This window comes from Saccopteryx bilineata, chromosome 12 (assembly GCF_036850765.1).
Source record: "Saccopteryx bilineata isolate mSacBil1 chromosome 12, mSacBil1_pri_phased_curated, whole genome shotgun sequence".
In the NCBI taxonomy this organism is placed as follows: Eukaryota; Metazoa; Chordata; class Mammalia; order Chiroptera; family Emballonuridae; genus Saccopteryx; species Saccopteryx bilineata.
This window is the reverse complement of record NC_089501.1, coordinates 26,281,452-26,306,778: the sequence shown is the minus strand read 5'-3', so window position 1 is coordinate 26,306,778 and position 25,327 is coordinate 26,281,452. Positions and strand designations below refer to the sequence as shown.

The 25,327-nt window shown below is 42.6% G+C and overlaps 2 protein-coding genes across 18 annotated transcripts in view; one reads left to right on the top strand and one right to left on the bottom strand.

Moving 5' to 3' along the window:
* The window catches only part of SAMD3 (sterile alpha motif domain containing 3), a 55,913-nt gene extending 44,101 nt beyond the window's left edge, over positions 1 to 11,812 (top strand). The window contains exons 8-10 of the mRNA XM_066248179.1: positions 10,570 to 10,741; positions 11,236 to 11,318; positions 11,528 to 11,812. Coding sequence (XP_066104276.1) covers positions 10,570 to 10,741; positions 11,236 to 11,318; positions 11,528 to 11,812 — 540 coding nt within the window. The remainder of the gene's footprint in view (positions 1 to 10,569; positions 10,742 to 11,235; positions 11,319 to 11,527) is intronic.
* A 4,171-nt stretch (positions 11,813 to 15,983) lies between these two features.
* Positions 15,984 to 25,327, bottom strand: part of L3MBTL3 (L3MBTL histone methyl-lysine binding protein 3) — a 122,979-nt gene continuing 113,635 nt past the window's right edge. For all 17 annotated transcript variants that reach the window (XM_066248075.1, XM_066248082.1, XM_066248083.1 and 14 more), the window contains 3 exons: positions 24,323 to 24,492; positions 24,029 to 24,091; positions 15,984 to 17,825 (listed from right to left, as the gene is read on the bottom strand). In XM_066248075.1, coding sequence (XP_066104172.1) covers positions 17,682 to 17,825; positions 24,029 to 24,091; positions 24,323 to 24,492 — 377 coding nt within the window. In that variant the 3' untranslated portion in view covers positions 15,984 to 17,681. The remainder of the gene's footprint in view (positions 17,826 to 24,028; positions 24,092 to 24,322; positions 24,493 to 25,327) is intronic.

Genomic DNA, 25,327 nt, shown 5'->3' with positions numbered 1-25,327 from the left:
TTGAAGCAGGACCCAGATGGCATCCTATGAGACCCCTTTGGGGTGTTGGAGCCTTTAAGGGTGTATCCTAAAAGCTGGTAGTTCCCCTGATCTCTATTGGGCTTTTTCTGCCTTTAGGTATCTTAAGAGCCATTCTCAGAAGATCTCGCTGAGGGGTTTGAGGATCCCCATCCACCTATATAAATCTTTTCCATATATCTGGAGCTATTTGGAAAAAAGACAGAACAGTGTTATTAGCTGGATCTAATAAAGAAGGTAGTAGTTTGCAGGCAAAAAAGATTTGGTGTCTCCTGTTCATCAGCATTCAAAAGAAATGTAATTTTTTTTTTAAATTAAAAAGCATGATATGGTAGACCCGTCGGAGTCATTGGCCTGGTGTGCAGGATTCCTGGGTTCGATTCCCGGCCAGAGCACACAGGAGAAACGCCCATCTACCTCTCCACTCCCTCCCCTCTCCTTCCTCCCGGCCCCCCTCCTCCCGCCCGCAGCCAAGGCTCCATCGGAGCAAATCCACCCTGGGCACTAAGGATGGCCCCATGGCCCCCGCCCCAGTCACTAGAATGGCTCTGGTTGTAACAGAGCAACATCCCAGATGGGCAGAGCATTCCCCCCGGTAGGCATGCCAGGTGGATCCCAGTCAGGCGCATGCAGGAGTCTGTCTGACTGCCTCCCCATCCCCATCCTCAGAAATATACAAAAAATAAGTAAATAAAAGAAAAAATACTAAAAAAAAAAAAAAAAAAAAAACCACAAAAAGGGGGGGGGGGCATTCCCTTGTGCTAAAGCTCCAGGGAGCATGGAGTGAGCTTGAGTATGTCGTATGAAACATGGAGCTCTATGTTTACTTATAAGTCTTTGAAGAAGGAGGAACTGCTGAAATAGTTTATCAGCATTTGTCCCTAAGACAGCAGTCTTTATAGTGGAAACACCATACGTAAATATTTGCTGTCTGTAGATTAAGGGGGGAATATGGCAAATGCTGAAAAGCCATGATCTTTGTGCCCCTCCCCTCCCCCAACACCCTCCTTCTCCTCCCCCCACCCTGTAACCCCAACACTGTTGTTCATGTCTCTGAGTCTCATCTTTATGTCCCACCTATGTATGGAAACATATAGTTCTTAGTTTTTTTCTGATTTACTTCTTTCACTCAGTATAATGTTATCAAGGCCCATCCATGTTGTTGTAAAAGATCCTATGTCATCATTTCTTATGGCTGAGTAGTATTCCATAGTATATATATACCAAAGCTTTTTAAGCCACTCGTCCTCTGATGGACACTTGGGCTGTTTCCAAATCTTTGCTATTGTGAACAATGCTGCCATAAACATGGGGGTGCATTTCTTCTTTTCAAACAGTGCTATGGTGTTCTTGGGGTATATTCCTAACAGTGGTATAGCTGGGTCAAAAGGCAGTTCGATTTTTAATTTCTTGAGGAATCTCCATACTGTTTTCCACAGTGGCTGCACCAGTCTGCATTCCCACCAGCAGTGCAGGAGGGTTCTCTTTTCTCCACATCCTCGCCAGCACTTATTCTGTGTTGTTTTATTGATGAGCGCCATTCTGACTGGTGTGAGGTGATATCTCATTGTGGTTTTAATTTGCATTTCTCTAATCATTAGTGATGTTGAACATTTTTTCATATGCCTATTGGCCATCTGTGTGTCCTCTTTGGAGAAGTGTCTATTCATTTCTTTTGCCCATTTTTGGATTGGATTGTTTGTCTTCCTGGTATTAAGTTTTACAAGTTCTTTATAAATTTTAGTTATTAGCCCCTTATCAGATGCTATGTCAAATATATTCTCCCATTGTGTAGTTTGTCTTTTTATTCTGTTCTTATTGTCTTTAGCTGTGCAGAAGCTTTTTAGTTTGATAAAGTCCCATTTGTTTATCCTGTCTTTTATTTCACTTGCCTGTGGAGACAAATCAGCAAATATGTTGCTGCGAGAGATGTCAGAGAGCTTACTGCCTATGTTTTCTTCTAAGATGCTTATGGTTTCACGGCTTACATTCAAGTCTTTTATCCATTTTGAGTTTATTTTTGTCAGTGGTGTAAGTTGGTGGTCTAGTTTCATTTTTTTGCAGGTAGCTGTCCAGTTTTCCCAACACCATTTGTTGAAGAGGCTGTCTTTACTCCATTGTATTGTCTTACCTCCTTTGTCAAATATCAGTTGTCTGTAGAGCTGTGGGTTTATTTCTGAGTTCTCTGTTCTGTTCCATTGATCTATGTGCCTGTTCTTATGCCAGTACCATGCTGTTTTGAGTACAATGGCCTTATAATATAACTTGATATCTGGAAGTGTGATACCTCCCGCTTTTTTCTTCCTTTTCAGGATTGCTGAGGCTATTCGTGTTCTTTTTTGGTTCCATATAAATTTTTGGAATATGTGTTCTATGTCTTTGAAGTAAGTCATTGGTATTTTCATTGGTATTGCATTGAATTTATAAATTGCTTTGGGTAATATAGACATTTTAATGATGTTTATTCTTCGTAACCATGAGCACGGTATATGCCTCCACTTATTCGTATCTTCCCTGATTTCTTTTATCAATGTTTTATAATTTTCCGAGTACAAGTCTTTAATCTCCTTGGTTAGATTTATTCCTAGGTACTTTATTTTTTTGGTTGCAATGGTAAAGGGGATTGATTCCCTGATTTCTCTTTCTGACAGTTCATTATTAGTGTATAAAAATGCCTCTGATTTCTGAGTATTGATTTTATATCCTGCCACCTTGCCAAATTCTTTTATCAAGTCTAGTAGTTTTTTGACTGAGACTTTAGGGTTTTCTATATACAATATCATGTCATCTGCAAATAATGATAGTTTTACTTCTTCTTTTCCAATTTGGATGCCTTTTATTTCTTTTTCTTGTCTGATTGCTGTGGCGAGGACTTCCAGAACTATGTTGAATAAGAGTGGTGAAAGGGGGCACCCCTGCCTTGTTCCTGATCTTAAGGGGATTGCTTTTAATTTTTGCCCATTGAGTATGATGTTGGCTGTGGGTTTGTCATAGATGGCCTTTATCATGTTTAGGTATGTTCCCTGTATTCCCACTTTGCTGAGAGTTTTGATCATGAATGGGTGCTGGACTATATCAAATGCTTTTTCTGCATCTATTGAAATTATCATGTGGTTTTTCTCCTTTCTTTTGTTTATGTGATGAATCACATTGATTGATTTGCGAATATTGTACCAGCCTTGCCTCCCAAGAATAAATCCCACTTGATCATGGTGTATGATTTTTTCCATATATTGCTGGATCCGGTTTGCTAATATTTTATTGAGGATTTTTGCATCTAAGTTCATCAGGGATATTGGCCTATAATTTTCTTTTTTTGTGTTGTGTTTGCCTGGTTTTGGAATCAGAATTATGCTTGCCTCATAAAAGGAGTTTGGAAGTCTTCCTTCCTCTTGAATATTTTGAAATAGCTTGAGAAGGATAGGAGTTAGTTCTTCTTTGAATATTTGGTAGAATTCACTTGTGAAGCCATCAGGCCCAGGACTTTTCTTTTTTGGGAGTTTTTTGATAGCTGTTTCAATCTCATTTGTTGTAATTGGTCTGTTTAGGTTTTCTGATTCCTCCAGATTGATTTTTGGAAGATTATATGATTCAAGGAATTTGTCCATTTCATCTAGGTTGTCTAGTTTTTTGGCATACAGTTCTTCATAGTATTTTCTTACAATATTTTGTATTTCTGTTGTGTCAGTTGTTATTTCTCCACTCTCGTTTCTAATTTTATTTATTTGAGTCCTCTCTCTTTTTTTCTTGGTGAGTCTTGTTAAAGGTTCATCGATCTTGTTTACCTTTTCAAAGAATCAGCTCCTGGTTTCATTGATCCTCTGTATTGTTTCTTTAGCCTCTTTGTCATTTATTTCTGCTCTGATATTTATTATTTCCTTCCTTCTACGCTCTGGACTTTACTTGTTCTTTTTCTAGTTCTTTTAGATGCAGAGTTAAGTTGTTTATTTGAGCTTTTTCTAGCTTCTTGAGGTATGCCTGTAATGCTATAAACTTCCCTCTCAGGACTGCTTTTGCTGTGTCCCATAAATTTTGAGTTGATGTATGCTCATTATCGTTTGTTTCTAGGAATTTTTTAATTTCTTCTTTGATCTCAATGTTAACCCATTCATTGTTTAATAACATGCTATTTAGTTTCCAAGTGTTTGAATGTTTTTCAATTTTTCTATTGTGGTTGATTTCTAGTTTAATGGCATTGTGATCAGAGAAAGTGCTCGATATGATTTCAATCTTCTTAAATTTGTTGAGGCTGATTTTGTGCCCTAACATGTGGTCTATTCTAGAGAATGTACCATGAGCGCTTGAAAAGAATGTATATTCTGCTGTTTTAGGGTGAAAGGTTCTGAAGATATCTATTAAATCAAGTTAATCTAATATGTCCTTTAAGTCTGCTGTTTCTTTGTTAATTTTCTTTCTTGAGGATCTATCTAATGATGTTAATGGGGTATTGAAATCTCCTACTATTATAGTATTGCTGTTGATCTCGCCCTTTAAGTCTATCAAAGTCTGCTTTATATATTTAGGTGCTCCTATATTAGGTGCGTAGATATTTATAATGGTTATATCTTCCTTTTGGATTGCTCCCTTTATCATTATGTAGTGACCTTCTTTATCTCTAACTATGGTCTTTGTTCTAAAGTCCATTTTGTCTGATATAAGTATTGCTACCCCAGCTTTTTTTTCATTTCCATTTGCGTGAAATATTTTTTTCCATCCTTTTATCTTCAGTCTGTGTGCATCTTTTGATTTAAGGTGTTTCTCTTGTAGACAGCATATGTATGGGTCCTGTTTTCTTATCCATGCAGCTACCCTATGTCTCTTGATCGGATCATTTAATCCATTAACATTTAAGGTTATTACTGATATGTAATTGTTTATTGCCATTTTTTTTTCTTTAAAACTGTTTTTCTCTTTTGCTATATTCTTTTTTTCCTTTGATATGTTTACCACAGGTCCCTTAGCATTTCTTGCAGCCTTGGTTTGGTTGCAGTGAAATCCTTGAGTTTTTTTTTTTATCTGTAAAGCTTTTTATTTCTCCTTTAATTTTAAATGATAGCCTTGCTGGATAAAGTAGTCTTGGTTGTAGGTTCTTCTTCTGCATTACTTTGAATATTTCTTGCCATTCCCTTCTGGCCTCAAGTGTTTCTGTTGAGAAGTCAGAAGTCATCCTTATGGGGGCTCCTTTGTAGGTGATAGTCTTTTTTTCTCTAGCAGCTTTTAATATTTTCTCTTTATCATTTAGCTTTGGTAATTTAATTATGATGTGTCTTGGTGTTGGTTTCTTTGGGTTTCTCCTTAATGGAGTTCTCTGTGCTTCCTGAACATGTGAAATGTTTTCCTGCCTTAATTGGGGGAAGTTTTCCGTTATAATATGTTTGAACAAAGTCTCTATCCCTTGTTCTTTCTCTTCTTCTTCAGGAACTCCTATGATGCGGATGTTATTTCTCTTCATGTTGTCACAGAGCTCTCTTAGAGTTTCCTCAGACTTTTTGAGTCTCTTTTCTTTTTTCTGCTCTGCTTCCGTGCCTTTATTTATTGTGTTTTCTAACTCACTGATTCGATTCTCTGCTTCATTCATCCTGCTTTTAATTCCTTCCATTGTATTCTTTATTTCAGATATTGTATTTGTCATTTCTGTCTGATTCTTTTTTATTATTTCAATGTCCTTTTTTATATTTGTTATCTCTTTATTTAGGTTTTCGTAATGGCCATCTATGGTGGTTCTAATATCTTTGAGCATCCTAACAATCGTTATTTTAAACTCTGCATCTGGTAATTTGGTTATATCTGATTCACTTAGGTCCTTTTCTGGGGATTTCTCTTGGTTTATTTGTGTTGTATTTCTCTGCCTCTGCATTTTCTCTTCACGAGAGTGGCTGTGATCATGTGCTCGGGTGCACAAGGGTTGGTGGCTTTGGCCTTTGCCCCGCCCCCATGTGTGACATTATGCTCGGTCCTGAGGGCACTGGTGAGCACCTTTGCTCAGCTGCGGGTCTCCGCCTGTTTCCGAGCTTTCGCCCTGCCTTTGCAGGATGATCCCACTCAAGGAACAGCTGCTAGCCTTGGCTCTACCACCAGGCAGGGCTGCGTGTCCAAGCTCAGCTTCGTAGCGCAATTCCGCCTCTTCTGGGCTTTTGGCTCCACCCTCGCGGGAGGAGCCGGCTACCAAGTTAGACCGCAAGCCTGGGTTGCACGGGTGGGGCAGGGATGTGCTCCTCTGCCCTTGCCCCGGGGCTGGTTTCTACCCTTTCTGGGTTTCCCGCCCTTCTCCCGGAGGCTGGATTACAGGCTGCCGGCAGCTGAGCTTGGCCGCTTTTGCACGCCCCCTTCTCCCTAGCCAGGCAAAATTGAGCTCACACCTGAGCCCACTGGTGGCCAGCCGGCTTCCGCCCCTGCCAGCAGAACCGCGCTTTTGTCTCCCGCTGCCGCCTGCTCTCCGGTGCACCCTCAGCCGCGTGGGTGGGGGCGTTGCAGCTTGGACCCTAAGACTCACTACTGTAGACCCGAAAGCTCCCTCCTTCTATGCGACTCTGCTCTGAATGCTGAGGGGGAGCTTGTTTGGCTGCTCTCCTGCTTCCCTTTGCTGGTATTGCTGTTTCCGGGGGAAATATTCACTTCAGCTTTGGGGAGTGCCTCGTCCCAGGGGTTAGGGTGGCTATCTCTCAAAATGTTTCTCCCTATGCCTCCTAGATTGCACTCTCTTCCTGTTACTGTGGTTTTCTCCTCTCTCCTCCCGTCCCCAGGAGCCCCGGGTGAGTGTTTGTGAGAGAGATGTTCTGTGTGGTCCCTTTAAGAAGGATCCTGGGTCTGAGAAATCAGACTCTCTCACAAACAGTATCCTGACTTGTTTCCAGCTAAATACTGTCCTTACGCTTCTTCTGGGCTATGGGGCGGCAAGCTGGGGCTTTGTTCCTGGGGCTCAGGACCCTTTCCCCTCTGCTAAACTCACTTCCCGCCACGCGAGTCTCTCCCTGCTGCCCTTCGCTCCGAGAAGCTGGGCAGCCCTCTCCGCGTTTCCGCTTTTCCTACCAGTCTCTGGGTGGCTTTTTCTGCGTTCCTGGGTTGAAGAGTCCTTTTAGTTTAGTCCAAAGTTGGTTTTTCCAGCTGATAGTTCATAAAATTAGTTTGTAATCCACATTGGTTCTGGGAGGTAGATGCTGGTGCATCCGCCTACTCCAGCGCCATCTTGTCTCTCCAATCAAGATAGTTATTAAGGAACTATTAGAATGCAGCATTAAAAAGTCTATTTTCTTTATGACCCCAAATCATTTCATAAAGTGATCTTAAAATATTTGAAGTTTAAGGGATAATTCAAATGTCCAGCCATTTAGTTTACTTAAGGTGGCCATTAAAGGATTCTATTACAATTTTAGTGTAATTTGAGCTGTAGTATATAATGAAAGATTCATCAGTTTTAACCTGAGAACACATTTCCTAGAAGAATTTTTTGGGTACAATCAAAATGAAAAGTTTTGCCTATTTTTCTTCTTCCAAACACACACACACACACACACACACACACACACACACGCACGCACAGAGAAAAAACCTGACATAAGAATTTGCCCATTTTATTTTACTAATATGCCAGTAGCAAACACCTGAACGTACTTTGTAGCAGCAGGCATATTTTTATCACTCACTGTCCAGAGATTATTTTATCGAATCCTCTCAGCAGCCCTTCCTTGATTAGTGCTTGCTTTTCCCTCATGGTTTTTGTAATGACTACACTTACTTGTCTATTTATTGTCTTAAACAAAGTGCTAAACATTTCAGGTTTCTTCAGGAAATACCTACTTAACTCAGGATTGTATAGTTGGCTGGATTTTCAATCGATAAAAACCTCGTTGTGCTTCCTGAAATAAATGCAAGCTTAGCCTTGGCCAGGTGGCTTAGTGGATAGAGTGTCGTCCTGGTGCATCAAGGTCGCAGGTTCAATCCCCACTCGTGGCACATATGAGAAACAACCAATGAGCGCACAATTAAATGGAACAACTAAGTAGAACAAGCTGATGCTTCTCTCTTCCTCCTTTTAACCCCACCCCAAATCAATGGAAAATCTTTTAAAAATTAAAAATCTAAAAAAACAAACTAAAATAATAAAAGCAAGCTTTGACCATACTTCCAAATATTCAGTTAACAGTTCCTATAGTGGGTCAGCTGCCCCTGCTCCAAACCAGCCCCAGTGCTTGTTGCTACTACCATTGCAAAAACTCTCGGAGCTTAGGGAGCTGTGGACACAGTCATGACCCAGAGAAGCAGCTGAGCTGGGACGCACAGGCCGTCCGTGGCCACTGGCGCTCACCACCCAACTCCCCCCAAAACCTTCCTCTACTACCTAACACATTAGGAGTTCGTTTGACTGGGAATCTGTTACTGGGACCTACTGGATGTGGCACGAGGCAAGTTGAAGAGAGTTGAGGAGCGCAAGAATACCAAACAGAAAGTTAATTCCCCAAATTTTCCAATAAATCCTGAGATGCTATTTTTCACCTTACTGAGAAACTATTTGAATAATCAGACTTTACAACTTAAGTAGTGCATAAGAATCCCAGCTAATATACAGTAAAGAAACCTGGGAGATTTCATCAGAAACAAGTGATAAAAGTTAGTATTTCCAATAATGGGAGTAATTTCCAATTACCATCTCATGCTTTCTGATACAGTGAGAAATGTCACTATTTTTGCCCAAAATGCATAAATCATGAAGAAATACCTTATAACCATAGACTAGTTGGCTTCTGCTTTTCAAAAATGTCAAGGAATGTGAGGAAAAAACCGAGAAACTGATCCAGACTGAAGGAGCCAAAGGAGACGTGATTTCTAATCTCACATGTGTTCTGGATTAGATCCTGAATTTCTAAAGAGCATGACTACAGCAATTGGCAAGCTTGCATGGGGATCATGGACTAGGTTTTCCTGATTTAGATGCTTATGCTGTGGTTATATAGGGAGAGTGTCCTTGAGCTTAGAAATCACACAGTGAAGAATGAAGGGGTGATGAGCATCATGTCTATGGCTTACTTTCAGAGTGGATTGAACATGTTATCACTGGGAGAAGGTGCACAACAGGCACTTGTGAACGCTACTATTTCTATTCCTTTAATGTAAACGTAATGTAATGCGAAAATAAAAGGTAGCAAAATTCCTAGCCTACATGTGCCCAGGAAAGTGGAGGAGTATTCACCTTCTTCATGCTCCACTCTACAACGCCCTGCTGAGAGAATGTCTTTTTAGGGTCTCAATCTGGATTAGTGGCCCACTGAGGTTCTGCCTGATAACAGAGCCACTATGTCTTTATAGACTGTGCATTCTGGTTTCCTGATAACATTAAGACCTCATCTTTGGCCCAGTGAGGACCTATCAAAATATTCAAGGAACGATGAGAACCGGTGGGCAGTATGTAACTGTTCTCGGCTGAGTTCTAGGGGAAGCAGTGCTTGCACTAATTCCTACTAGTAGGGATGATGAATATAGTCTTATAATGCCACTCGGTCAAAAAAAAAAAGAGGTGGGGAGGGGGACAGTGAGACAGTGATGGTGGAATTCTCTGAGGGGAAGAACTTAGCCAGTGGCAAGACAATTGATTTTAAGGGTATTCCATAAGGTACATTGGTCTTGCTTTTACCTTGTAGTCAAATACCTCACACGACTTTGTCTTTCCCAGTTTACCTCTCTCTGATGTTATAGAGTCTTTAAAGCTGGACCCTGTCCCTAGTATCCCTTTGGACACTAAGTTTTGGTATTTTTCAAGGTTTGCCTCCTAAAATCCAAGTTTTCCTCTTTTGCCTCTTGTTGGAAACTACTGAAACATAACAATGTGGTTTACCTAAAGAAACATAGAGCCTAGGCCCTGGCTGGTTGGCTCAGTGGTAGAGGGTCGGCCTGGAGTGTGGAAGTCCTAGGTTCGATTCCCGGCCAGGGCACACAGGAGAAGTGCTCATCTGCTTCTCCACCCATCTCCCTCTCCTTCCTCTCTGTCTCTCTCTTCCCCTCCTGCAGCCGAGGCTCCATTGGAGCAAAGTTGGCCTGGGCGCTGAGGATGGCTCCATGGCCTCCACCTCTGGCGCTAGAATGGTGCCTGCTGCAATGAAGCAATGGCCCAGATGGGCAGAACATTGCCCTCTGGTGGGCATGCCGGGTGGATCCCAGTTGGGCACATGCGGGAGTCTCTCTGCCTCCCACCTTCACACTTCAGAAAAATGCAAAAAAAAGAAACAAAAAAGAAACATAAGATCCCAGAATCCTAGTCATGTAACCCCCAAATATGCAAATATACTTCTGGACCCTCATTTAATTGAATCTGCATCCAGAGTTTCCATTCCGCAGGCTTCGAAGACTGCCATGTCCATTAGTAATGATCTTTTCCCATTCACCGCCAGATTCCGTTCTTTTTTCTTCCTGTTCTAAATCTTTACTTCTCCACCAAAGCCACTCAGATACCTAGTCTATATATTAAATGAACATTCAAAGTTTAAAATAATCCTAAAGAGTTATTTACTTCCCTTCCATTAGCTTTTCTAGTGATCTGGCATCTTTTTCTTCTTTCAGCTGTTCAGAGAATTTCAACTTCTTACAGGAACAGATATTTATGAGAAAACAAAGCACATCTTGGAATCCTATTCAGAAAATATACTGACTTCTTTTTCAGTGGTGGACAATCCAGTCAATATTGCACTGCAAGAGAAAATGAAACAGCACACCGACGAGGACATGTTGAAATGTTAGTAAACCTGAGGAGTGGGGTTATCAGTTTCAGTTATCTGTATAATTCAGGATGATTGAAAAATTTGTTATGATGATAAGTAATATTTAGTAAAACAATATGTGGGAGAGAAGATGAATTTCTCAAATAGAGGTATTAGGTTATAAATATAAAAAGTAGTACACATGATACTATAAAATGACATTTAGAGAAACAGGAATCTGTTAATTTAATAATCTAAATGACATGGTGAATCTTGATAACATCATTTTGGCTGGTGGACAGAGTACAGAATTCTTACCTTCCCCTGGCCAAGATCTGGGGGGGGAGGCACAGAACATGAGATCTTGAATGTTTATTAGCTGAGGATATTGGTTAAAAAATAGTTGTGAAACACTGATCTAAGAAGGTTAGTTTGTACTCTAGAAGGTACGATTAAAAAATGCCCGGTGCTTTCTACTGGCTTTGCTTATTTCTTCTTGGACTGTGTGTAAGCATGTTTGCTTTAACAGATATGAAGATGACAGCCACATGTTTACTCCTACCAGATGTTTTTGGGGATGATCCCAGCCTTTTTGTCATTGTGAATGAGAAGGTATGTAGTATGCTAGTGATCTCTGGTTTGACATTTCACATCTTCATCTTTGAAAGCAGGATGGTGGTGGTCTATCTGGAAGTATATTCTGTCATTTTTATATGCTAAACTGAAACAAGGTTATTCATTGTTAATATCATGGTTAAATCCAGGCACCTCATATTATTTAGCTGTTTTACATGTCGTCTTTTTTTTTTTTTTTTTTTCAGGTGCAAGTGTCCACACCCGTACTAGAAGTTAAGAACCCTTTCAACATTGATGTTTGTGAATTTTCTTTGTATTTAGAAAAAGAAAGACTCACAAAAGTGGACGACTGTGTTACGGCCGTGGCTGCTCTGGTAGCTGCCTTTCATGTATTTGGGATCCAGTCTCCTAGACAACTGGCCCAAACACTCAACTTCCTGGAGACATTGATTTTCGATGTGCACAGTCCCTATTTTCCTTCTATGAAAGAAAAGGGACAGGAAGTAGGATTTCAACACCTGGTCACTTAACAGCATATAAGTAAAATTGATCTCTGGGATAGATATAAGAATTGATCTCTGGGACAGCAGACCTTTTTAAAAATTGTTTGAGGGTTGTGGTAGCTATTAGAAAATCATCTTGTCTCAAAGATGTGAATGAATTTCAATATTTTCTGTCTTTAACCTTAGGTTAAATTCTTTGTGAAATTCTGTAATAAAATACTACTTCATAAAGGAGCTGTTTGTTTATTTATTTGTTTATTTTAGTGAGAGTAAGAGAGAGCCAGATAGACAGGAAGGGAGAGAGGTGAGAAGCATTACCTCATAGTTGTTCATTGATTGCTTTCTCATATGTGCCTTGATGGGGGGGAGGGCTGCTCCAGCTGCGCAAGGGACTCTTGGCTCAAGCCAGCGACCTTTGGGCTCAAGCCAGTGATCATGAGGTCGTGTCTATGACCCCATGCTCAAGCTGTTGAGCCTGCGCTCAAGCCGGTGACCTCAGGGTTTCTAACTTGGTTCCTTAGCATCATAGGCTGACACTATCCACTATCCCACTGCCTGGTCAGGCTGTTTGTTTATTTTGATTTGAGTTCTAAGAAATTCCATGGCCCAAGTTATACTTCTGTGGGTACATTAGTTTTTAAAAGACACTACACTCCATATCTGCTCAAGACCTGTGGTTTAGGGTATGACCTTGTAATTAATTCAATGTGCCCACCTTTGAAAGACTTCATGCCAAGGAGCTGCCCATCTGGGGGTTGGAGACTGCCTCCCTGGTCTGAAGATTGCTTGGAAATGCTCCAAACTTGGCTTTTTGAGAAGAGGCATGTACTCCCCAGTTCTTCCTCCCCTCGGCTGACCTGCCCGGCTCTAGGCGGTTTGCTTTTCTTCAAGCACATTTGTTGAGAACAAGGGCTGCTTCACCCCTGCAGGCTCCTCACTGCTGGCTGTGCTCGCTGGCGCAGGCTCTGACCTGCGGCGCAGTCTTCCTCTGGAAACCTGCGTTTGTCTCCTACCGCTTCCCTCCCTGGAGGCGCAGCACCCTTCACCTGGGTCTTGTCTTCTCACACGGCTTCCGGTGTACCCGGCCCTGACCGCCAGTGTCTGTGTCTCCCGGTGCCCCTCGGGCTTGCCTGGATCTGCCACACTCTCAGCGTTGCACTCCCAGGGCCACCTGGCACCGGCCTCTGGTCCCCAGGTTGGGGCCCTTCCTTGACCCGCTCTCCACCCTCGCTCAGGAGTCCCAGCCCTGGGTCCCACATCATAATTCATCCAACACCATGGATTTAAGATGCCCCTCAATGCCATCATCACAATATCACTGTTACGTAACAGTGTTGACATACCAACTTGGCTTAGACCAGGGGTCTCAAACTCAACTCAGCATGTGGGCCGCAGAGCAAGATCACAGCTGTTCGGCGGGCCGCACTAGGTCTACAAAAGGCAACTGTTACACAACACTTTTCTCACTGCAGTTGAAAACAAAAAAAAATCAGTACAACAAGCACAATCGTACATGCAGTTTACTCAGTGTCACAAAACGACCAGAAACTGTAGTTCGCATCACAACTGCTGTTAACTAAGCTAATATCTAGCTAGGATGCTAGAGAAATGAAAAATACAAGTAGGCCCCTAGGCTTACTTAATTTTATCCAAAATATTTTGAACTTCGTGGATTAGTTTGCGGGCCGCACAAAATTGTTCGGCAGGCCGCATGTGGCCCGCGGGCCGCAAGTTTGAGACCCCTGGCTTAGACTGAAGAAACTTGATGAGAATTTCTTGGGTTACTTCATAAGATTAAACTTTTTAAGAGGTTAAAAAGAAAGGGATTCATATACATTATTAGAAAAATAGTTTTCTAAGATACATTTCTAGAAATGCTGCAAAACATTGAACATCTTTCTCTCTGTTCATTAAAATGCTTGTCAGGGCCCTGGCTGGTTGGCTCAGTGGTAGAGCGTCGGCCTGGCGTGCAGAAGTCCCAGGTTTGATTCCCGGCCAGGGCACACAGGGGAGGCGCCCATCTGCTTCTCCACCCCTCCCCCTCTCCTTCCTCTCTGTCTCTCTCTTCCCCTCCTGCAGCTGAGGCTCCATTGGAGCAAAAGATGGCCCGGGCGCTGGGGATGGTTCTATGGCCTCTGCCCCAGGCGCTAGAATGGCTCTAGTCACAACAGAGCGACGCCCAGGATGGGCAGAGCATCGCCCCCTGGTGGGCATGCCAGGTAGATCCTGGTCGGGCGCATGCGGGAGTCAGTCTGACTGCCTCCCCATTTCCAGCTTCAGAAAAAAAAAAATGCTTGTCAGTGAGACAAAAGACAATGAAAGATAAGCTGCCCACCTCAATAGTGACGATGTATGTACTCAGCACCTAATGGGAAGGGCAGGCGGAGTAAGTAACGACTTGACTCCTGTCATTCTCACATAAACTAGTTCCTATTCCAGTTTCCATTTCTTTCCTTTCACTAGAACATGCCTTTAGTTCCTTCTGAACTTCCCTTTATTTCCCCCAAATACACCCCAACACACTCTAAGTTTCACAATCAATCTTTTCTTCCTGAAAATGAATTTACCAAGGTCTTAAAGGCTCCTTTCCGATCTTCACGGTGAAGTTTTATTTTATTTTTATTTTTTGTATTTTTCTGAAGCTGGAAAGAGGGAGAGACCGTCAGACAGACTCCTGCATGCGCCCGACCGGGATCCACCCGGCACGCCCACCAGGGGGGGCGATGCTCTGCCCACCAGGGGGCGATGCTCTGCCCCTCTGGGGCGTCGCTCTGTTGTGACCAGAGCCACTCTAGCGCCTGGGGCAGAGGTCGAGGAGCCATCCCCAGAGCCCAGGCCATCTTTGTTCCAATGGAGCCTAGGCTGCGGGAGGGGAAGAGAGAGACAGAAAGGAAGGAGAGGGGGAGGGTGGAGAAGCAGATGGGTGCTTCTCCTGTGTGCCCTGGCCGGGAATCGAACCCGGGACTTCTGCACGCCAGGCCGACGCTCTACCACTGAGCCAACCGGCCAGGGCACGGTGAAGTTGAATGAAAGCCTCTCTTTGTTCCTTTAGGTTGCAGCGAAGCGATGGGGGCGGAGCTTTGGGCAACTGCAATGACGCTTGGCTCCAAACAACGACGTGGGGGCAGATTCCGATCATCTCTATTGATGGTACAGCTATCTCCAGGGCCGAGCACGGCCCAGCCTCTTGGGACACGTCCAGTATTGCCGGACTAACCTAACCCTATTTCGTTAGGAGGCTGACTCCCCTGAATCTAAACGTTACAAAATGGCAGCCTGAGGCTGTATTTCAATCTGCAGACAGGCCTCCCTGGCTTGCACAAGGTTCTCTGAAATTTTTAACAATGCCTTTAGATATAGAAAGTTCCACATTCCCCCTTCCTCCCTTTTGTCTTAGCATGAGCCTGCTTCTCTCATTTCAGGGTCTTCTCTGCCACCATGTCTTGTCCCCCTGTGCCCCCGCCCCCCGGGTTTCCTCAGGTATGACTTAGACCAGAGGTCGGGAACCTATGGCTCGCGAGCCAGATGTGGTTCTTTTGATGGCTGCATCTGGCTCGCAGACAAATCTTTAATAAAAAAAATAACATTAAAATATAAAACATTCTCTTGTATTATAATCCATTCATTTCCTACCGCTCATGTTCATGGTTGCGGGTGGCTGGAGCTAATCACAGCTGTCCTCCGGGACAACACCAAATTTTTATTGGATAATGCATAACGTACATGGGTCGTTATATGGCTCTCACAGAATTACATTTTAAAATATGTGGCGTTTATGGCTCTCTTAGCCAAAAATGTTCCCGAGCCCTGCCTTAGACCCTGTCCCAGGGAAGGAACCGTGACAAGACTTCCCTCTTGAGGTACCCTGACCGCTCCACTGGAAGGATGCTCAATGCCTCGCCTCCGACATATAACAGGCTTCACAGAATGACGTTTCTTGTAAGATTTAAAAGTTTCTTTTGTTATATGTGCTTTAAACTAGAAAAGAAAAATCCCCAATGAGTGTGAATCCTACTTGACATAACAATATCGTTTTTTTTCTGTTATTCTTCACATTGGGATGTAGTGTAACAAACAATTCTGAATCCAACTGAGTCTTTACACAGCCAGTTAATGCCCATGAGACACCGTCCTGTTATCATTCGCCCCTCCTATTTGACAAGCTTTCTTAAAAATCATACATATGTAAAAATGTATCTGCAATTAAGATTTTTATTTCATTCATGTCAGATATAACAAGTGCAATTTGAATGTACAAATTCGGAACAAAACAAAGTAAATGAAAGCTAACAACACAAATTTGTTTAGGTAGATTCATGCAAAGCAATGAATGGAACACTGCACATGTCACTGACCCTGTTTTCACCTGGAATGATGACATATGCAAAAGACTGCTTGCTAACAGACTTCCAACGGGGACGTCAACAGAAATTCTCCCTCAGAAAGAAATGAGAGCAACTAAAGAGAGGTGGAACTTTCCCCAGAACTCAGACAGCATGCTGCAAACTTACTTCCTACTTTTCAAATGGACCTTGAATAAATGTTCAATCCTGAAATTAGAAATCACTTCCAAAGGCTGATAAAATAATTCACCCTTTGTGTTGGAAATGCACCCTTGCAAAAAGAAACACTACCAGCTATCGTTTTATAGGTAATCGAGGGCTTCCATTTAAAGTGCATTGGTAGGATTGAGGCGAACTGCTCCACAGAGAAAGGAATCTCTCCAGAATGGAGGTTCATTGTTTTGGGAAGTCGCCTCCCTGACCTGTGAGCATTTTACAATCTCGGTGCCTGCTGGTGTCGCTCCCTCACACCTTGCCTTCTCAGTCAAATTGATACACTCTCTTTCCAGCCTACCCTGAAGCAAAACCTTGGGGTTTGAGGGCCATGGCAAGATCGGGACAGAGCTCTTTACAGATTAGTGTCTGTCAACAGAACACAAGCCCCTCATCAATCTCTGAACAGCACCAGTTACCTCAACGACAATTAGAGAGAAGCTCAAGACAATCTCATAAATAGTTTAAGATCCTTACAAACAACCCCCCCCCACACACACACAAAGTAACTGTATATCCCACGTTCTCATTAGACTCTACGAGAGTCCAGCACACAGGGCATCACGATGCTGGAGACTGATGCCGTCCACATACGTCACCTAGTTTATTTACGTTTATATATTTCATTATTCTCAATTCCATTATTTATATACATGTTTTTGGTAATTATAGTAAAGATGCTGGTGAAAGTAATTTGTTTAACATTTCATAAAACGTGCAAAAGCAAAAACACAGATTTAAGGAAAAGTAATTTTTTACAACGATTCAGCCCCAACAAACGATGACAAGCAGTTAGGCAATATCATGACTTGCAAAGTTATACTTAGCATAATGTTGCAATTCAAAATATGGCACAGAATTAACGATACAGATAACGGCCCCACTGGCTAAACTTAGCCAGGCCTGACTTTTGGTTTAGGTTGAAATTTGATTATATAAAAAGATTCCTGAAAGTATCGAAAAAGAAACAGTGTACATGAAAGAGAATTCATCAATGTTTACAAAATGCCAAAAGTTCATACTCTGCCCCCATTATCCATAAATAATTAATGAAGTTCCCCTTCTCCCCCCCACCCCCAGCCTCAAAAAGATTTACAAAGATAAATTTAGCTCAGTGAACAGAACCAAAAGATGACTGTTGTTAGACAGTACCTGGTTAAAAGCTCGAGCACTTTCGTAAGAATTCATATATATTGTCTCTGGAGGAATATAAATGATCCGATCACATTGCTCTTTTGAGTTTTGGAGACTTCTCATTTAGGAGTTCTAAATGTCCTTGTGCTTTGAATAAAACATGAGCTTTAAAGCAGAAAGCTGATGGTATTCAAAATCCACCAATTTCAGAGTTCATTGTGAGAGTTCTTCTCCGCAGCTTTGAACATCAGGATAGAATTGAAAATTTTGAGAGCAGGGCCCAGCTTAATGCTCATAATTTTAACAATGTCTGTTTGCGTCATAAGCAGAAATGCTTCTCCATCAATTTGCTGAAATAGGAGAAAGAGACAAAAGATCATGAATTAATCGGATGAGTACTATAGGAAACAGTCAAGGTTAAAATATCAGCCGTCTTACACACAGCAACACTAAATGGCACGGACAGGAGTTCATGGGTACAAGCAACATCTCCTGATAAGTGGACCTCTCTTGACTACAGCAACACACCAAATATGGACTGGGAGCAGAGCAAAACTTCGTTCTTCTGAAACATCAGCTCATAGGAAAAGGGAGGGTACCCATACTTTCCAGTGATTATTTTTAGGTGCTGACTCAAGAAGCCTTTAGAAAAACATGGGGTACCTCCAACTCAGCTGCTATCATGACAGGTTTTAGTCTGAAATCTGAAATGAAAATAGGCGCGCCAATGTTTGTGGCTACAAACAAAGGAATTCGGGGAAATGCATCAGCTACATGGTAATGATATTTTTACGTTAGCTTTCCACCACGAAGAAAACAATTTGGTGCTAACATTTCTAGAGTGGCCACAATTATCTTTCATATAGAGAAGAAAAGCAGTTACTGACAAGGGCAATTAAACGTGTAGTTGGAAGAACATGAGGCTGGTGTTAAGAGTTGTAGACTCTTTGTTGGTTCTTCCTCTACTTGAATAACCATGAGAAATATCCTTTCTCTTTCTGCATCTCTTCTAGGACTAAAGTCGAGGCTACTCCAGAGTAGTCTACTTTGAGTTCAAAGCTACAACTCTATGAAGATGATGTCTGGGCTAGTGGGCAAAGCAGAGGAGTGGAGTCTTTCTGTATGACTCAGCTCTTAGGGATTTCTGCAAGAACTGCTATCTTAAAAAAAATCAATTTACTACCCTTTCAGTTTTCCTGTTTTGTACAAAAAGTAAATCACACATGTGTTTTCTACCTTAGAGTACACTGGAAACACCGACAGCCATGTACTTTTATGGGTTGAACTGTGTCTCTCCCACATTCACGTGTAGAAGTTCTAACACCCAATAACCTCATAATATGATCTTACTTGGAAACAGGGTCACTGCAGATGGAATTAATTGAGGTGAGGTCAGACTAGACTAGACTGATCCAAGCTGACTGGTGTCCTTATAAAAATGAGAAATTTGGACACAGACACATATATTCATATGAAGACGAAAAACACCATCTATAATCCAAGGGCCAGGCCTGAAGCAGGTGCCTTCTTCACCGCCCAAAGAAGGAACTCCCTGGGACAAGGCGTCTCGCCTTCTTCAGACTTCTAGCCTTTAGCACGGACAGCAATAAATATCTGCTCTTTATTAAGCTACAGGTTTATGGTATGTTGTCACAGCAGCCCTAGCAAACTAATACTACTCTACATTCTGTAGATAGCTCAATACATAAAAGCTGATATAATAAGTAGCTACTTCTTAAGATTTTTCTCTATCCTCAAAAAAAAAAAAAAAAACCCTGTAAATCTAAACTGCCCATATACTTAAGCAGTGAGAACTATAGTCATCTCACACCACTTCAATGAACAATCACGTGGAAAAAGCTTGCCACCTCCCGGCAAGCACATACACATCCTGCAGTCTTCAGTGAGAAGGAAAGGTATGGCGATGTTCGTTTCTGAGTGTAAGACGGGTCAAGCAGCAGGTCTGAGAAATGTTCTACCCAGTTTCGGAATCGTGTGCTCTGGCCGTACTGGCTCGTGCTATGACAGCCCTGTGATAAATCAAGGTCAAGCAGAGAGGCAGACCTAATCACACTCCACTCCACCAGGGCAGACCTTAGCAGAAGCAACGATCTGGGAGCAATCTTCTAAATCATGAATGAAAATGTCAGCTGCCACACTGGTTCCCAAGGAGCGCACCGCAAAGACTGAATTCTTTTATTATAACCCTGGGCTCTACAGAGCCTCCTTCTGAGACTATACGGGAGTTGAAAGTGACAGATCATTGATGAGAAGGGCCATTCAGGGCTCCGTGAGGCTGGGCTATGAAAGCTGGGAGTGGAAAATCAAGTTTTGGTAGTGTATTATTGTTAAGGTCACACTGGAAAGGAAAGAAATCATCTGAGGCTAGTGCCAGTCTCTGACATAGAGGCTGCTCCGGGCGTGGCCATAAGGACCAGCCTCAGCTGGGAGGGAGAAAACTTAGTTGAGAAAGTATTCTCTAAGAACAGTGACATACCCTGGCCAGTTGGCTCAGCGGTAGAGCGTCGGCCTGGCGTGTGGAAGTCCGGGTTAGATTCCTGGCCAAGGCACACAGGAGAAGTGCACATCTGCTCCTCTACCCTTCCCCATCTTCTTCTCTCTCTTCCCCTCCTGCAGCCACATTGGACCAAACCTGGCGGACGCTCCATGGCCTCCGCCTCAAGGACTAGAATGGCTCCGATTGCAGTGGAGCAGTGACCCAGAGGGGCAGAGCATCGCCCCCTGGTGGCATGCCAGGTGGATCCCAGTCAGGCGCAAGCGGGAGTCTGTCTGCCTCCCGCTTCTCACTTCGGAAAAAAATAAAAAACCCAAAAAACAAAAAACAGTGACCACTGCATAGTTTTACTGGGTTTATATTTTGTTTGTTGTTTTATAATACATACAGACTGGCCCGACTGCAGGGTCAAGTCCTCCTGCTAAAGGCCCAAAACCAAGGAGGAGGATTTGGATTCAGGGCTCCCACCCTCCACGTCACTCCTCTTCCCACTCAGTACTCGGATTCCCTCCCAGTGTTTCACCTCCGCGAATCCCTGCAACATGCTCTTTAAATGTCTTTCTCAGAGTGTAAAAATGTAAGTATATTCACTCATTAAACACTTACTAAACATCTGTTATGTTCTAAACGCTCTACTTGGGCTTGGACGTACGGCAAAGAAAAAAACATAGTAGAACAAGCGAGAAAGCAAGTAGAAATGTCTCATGGAGTTTACACGCTGGTCGTGGGAGACAGACTGTAAGCAAAAAACATAATAAGTAAGCAAATTAATTAGTAACTCTAACAGGGGGTTAGTGTTATGAAAAGAACAGCTGGTCGAGGAGATACGCGGGCAGAGATGGGTGTGCGGTAGCCGGGGCCAACGTGGAGTAGGACAGTCGGGGCCAGACCAGCAGAGCAGGCGCCTTCCAAGCAGAGGGCAGAGCTGCCGCGTGCCTGCACAGTCTGAGAAGCAGCATGGGGCCAGCGTGAGGAACAGCAGAGCAGGCGCCTTCCAAGCAGAGGGCAGAGCTGCCGCGTGCCTGCGCAGTCTGAGAAGCAGCATGGGGCCAGCGTGAGGACCAGCAGAGCAGGCGCCTTCCAAGCAGAGGGCAGAGCTGCCGCGTGCCTGCGCAGTCTGAGAAGCAGCATGGGGCCAGCGTGAGGACCAGCAGAGCAGGAGCCTTCCAAGCAGAGGGCAGAGCTGCCGCGTGCCTGCGCAGTCTGAGAAGCAGCATGGGGCCAGCGTGAGGAACAGCGTAAGAGGCGGCGCAGACAACTTGGTCAGCGGGTGAGAAGGTTATGGGATGTCAGGCCCTTGTGAGGGCTTTGACTCATCCTCTGGTTTCCTACTGAAAGAATGTGCATGGGCCCTGGCCGGTTGGCTCAGAGGTAGAGCGTCAGCCTGGCGTGCAGGGGACCCGGGTTTGATTCCCGGCCAGGGCACATAGGAGAAGTGCCCATCTGCTTCTCCACCTCCCCCTCCTTCCTCTCTGTCTCTCTCTTCCCCTCCTGCAGCCAAGGCTCCATTGGAGCAAAGATGGCCCGGGCACTGGGGATGGCTCCTTGGCCTCTGCCCCAGGCGCTAGAGTGGCTCTGGTCGCGGCAGAGCATCGCCCCCTGGTGGGCAGAGCGTCGCCCCTGGTGGGTGTGCCGGGTGGATCCCGGTCGGGTGCATGTGGGAGTCTGTCTTACTGTCTCTCCCCGTTTCCAGCTTCAGAAAAATACAAAAAAAAAAAAAAAAAAATGTGCATGGGCATGGAGGAGTGAGTGACATGATTTGACAGGTAAATTTTAGCAGGACCACCATGACTATGCTTGGGAAGCGATTGCAGAAGACCACGCATAACAGCTGGCGAGCTGGTTAGGAGGTTACAGCCCCAGTCCAGGTGGGAGATGAGGGTAGCTCAGACCACAACGGTAGTGGTGGAAGCAGAGAGAAAACCAAAACCCTGATGTTTTTAAAATACACCCAACAGGATTTTTAAGAGATTATCAAAAGAGAAAGAGAAATCAAAGAATGGTTTCAGATAGGAGCCCATCCTAACACTTGTACTTGGCCATTCAGGGATGACTTACAAGACTTTAGTTAGATCTGTTGTACAGTTTACTTTTAGAACTTAAAACCTGCTGACCTTGTGAGGCATTTGAGAGAAAGGACTGTATCCTCTTATCTCTCTGAATTAACCTTCTCACCAGGGCATTACATGGAGTAATATATACATGAAAGAAATTTAACAAGAGTTTAACAAAGGATGAGTGAATAAAGGAATAAATGAGTATCTGAATGACATATGTGATAGTCAACATTCACTGTGTCACTCTCACAAGGAGGGTCTGGCTGTGAGGATAATTGGTGCCTGAGGAGACTGGCCAAGATAATACACCAGGAAGAAAAAACTCATTCAAAGAAATAACATCATTTAAGTTTGAACTTGAATCTTAAATGAAATAACAGAATAAATCCAGACACATTATCTAGATGTTAATGGAACCATAAATAGAACATATAACAGATGAACTATAAATTTATTTAAAAAATTTTTAAACATCATTTTCAAAAGTAACAATTACGTGACTCTTTCAAAGAAAAAACAAAGCTTCCTGCAGGTGTCCAAGTCAGTTCAGGAATGAAAATTAATTAAGAACTGTCTGCCAAGACACTGAGAGGTTAAGAAAAGAAACTCAAAATATGAATAATAGCCAATTAAAAATAAACAAGAAAAAAGAGAAAACATTTCTGAAAAACACAAATCAGACTGACCAGGCAGTGGTGCAAGGATAGAGCATTGACTTGGGACGCTGAGGACCCAGGTTCAAAACTCTGGGGTTGCTGGCTTGAGCGAGGGCTCATTCAGCTTGAGTGTGGGATCATAGACATGACCTCATCGTCACTGGCTTGAGCCCAAGGTTGCTGCCTTGAACAAGAGTTCACTTGCTTAGCTGAAGCACACCCCTGGCCAAGGCATATATGAGAAAGCAATAAATGAACTAAAGTGCCACAAGCTGATGCTTCTCATCTCTCTCACTTCTCGTCTGTCTGTCCCTATCTGTCCTTCTCTTTCTCTCTCTCGCTTAAAAAAAAAAGAAAAAGAACAAATCAGAAAAAGAATGTGGAGAATCAGATTCATGTGCATTTTACCAGGCATCCATCCTAAGGACTCCTGACACTCTTGCAAAGCTCTTAATTGAAAGTGTGCCATTCTTAAGTGTAGGCTAAACACAGGAGCAAACAAGTTGTATACACTTATAACTGTAAATGGCAGATGTTGGAGAGAGCCTTCTGAGATTACGTATTCCTTATACCTTGTGGCAGCCAAGATCAGAGTGATAATTTACTGTTCTGCCTGGAGGAGGTGACAAGTGGCTTATTTGGAAAGGTCTCATGAAAGGAGTCTCTTCCTGTAGCGGCACAGAATTACTTCTAGGGTAGTAGAACCTGCATTCCTTTTTATTCTAATGCTCGACAAAGGTAATATATCATTCTTAATCACCCCTTACATTGAAGTTCTGATGGAAGGTGTAAATAACTAAAAAAAAAAATAACCTTCCAACAGCAGAATGTAATGAGTATTGGTTATTATAAATATTATTGAGAAATATATACAATTAAAATAATTATTTTAGCAATAATGGTAATAATATTTATTATAAACATCAAATGGTGTTGTTAAAATCATGTCTGAAAACAAAATAATGGGAACTAATTTCCTTGTACTAAAAATAAGATTATTTTTTTATTTGGTCCCTTCTGTGCTATAAACTATATAAATGCACGTTACTAAGTGTTGTGTTCTTTTTTAAAAAATAATGAGTCTAGTGCTACTGCTTTGGGGCATTATCAAGTGCTACAAACATTTCCTTTGCATCTAATCTAATGCAAAGACATTTTAGTACAACTGATTAATGCTGTTTGTTAGAGAACTCTCTATTGATTTGTCAATTTTCAACATAATCCGTCTCTTTCCTCCTCTGCCAAAGCACAACATTTCACCCTTCAATGCATTTCAGCACTCTGATCCCATTAAGTTACACAAGGCAATTTAGTGGAATACTTACTTCATCTTTAAATACCTTTCCATGTTCTTCACACCCAGGTAAGCTCTGTATAAATTCTGATACCTGTCAAAAACAAGATATAAATTCCAGTTTAAAAAGAAGTCAGAATCTAAATGCTCAAAAAGGTTCAAAATGTTTAACCTATATGTTCTAGTTGTTTTTCTCAGAAAAATTTCTTTCCTTGCAAAAACCCAAAACCTTACTCCCCTTCCCCCACCCGCTCACTGTGTTCACGCCTTAATTCAGTAGCACTCTCATAGCGGGTCACTGGCAGACAGAGAAAATAGCATATACCTCATCTGTGCTCCATTTGGAAACTTTACTGGCAGGGATTCCGGCTACCGTTGGCAGAAGTTTGCTCTGCTGCTCCCAGCGCAAGGGCAGACATGGAATTGGGGACTTAAAGGACACAAAGACAGCCGACCGACGTTGGGCCTGCTGTACGCTGGGTTCTTCCCGGGCTCCTGGTCAATGGAAACAAATGGGAAATCACTCTCTGAAAGGCAGCAAAGGAAAGCCCCAAATGCCATGCATCTCCCCCAAATAAAGAGTTAGGGGAGAGAGGGTTCCAGTTAAATCACCGGTTCCTTTCAATATGATAGTCTTTGAATAATTATTCTCTTTGTCTTGACTGAAGGTAACCTGAAGAATGTGACCATAGGACACAAACTTTAAATTCAACTTACATGTTTGCTACATCACTCGTGGAAGACGTGTGCCATTATATCATTCAATGTTTCAAGAAAGAAATTTGCCTCAGAGGTAGTGGCAAGGACAATAACTTTCACACTGACTTTTTAAATAGCCAATTGAACTTTTTCTTTTGAAATGGGATATATAATTATTGCAATAAAAATAACAGAAAGGCAAATGCTTTTGTCCTTCTTCATCTGTGGAGATCAAAATAAAACTATAGACTATTCTATTTATCTGCTGGATCTTTTCCATCTAAGCCTCATTTACTACTGCTCTCCAAAAATAGTCATTTTTTTAGTAAATGATCTTATGTCCTTGGGACTCTTAAGAGTTTGTCAATATGATCTCAAAATCTTTTAGAATGGAAATCTTGACTGGAAGCTGCTTACGGAAAGCCCCTAAGAAGAAAGGTACCTTCCCTCATATACTCTCCCCCACACCAGGGGTAACTCAGCCAGTGGTAACTCAACTCCACCACAATTTCTGTCAAATGGTTTTAAGGCTTTTTGATGTCTAAGAATATTTAAGCTATTCTGCATTTCTAAGAACATTTTAAGGTCTTTTCCTTGAAGAGTAAGATTTATAGAAAGGTACACAGACCAT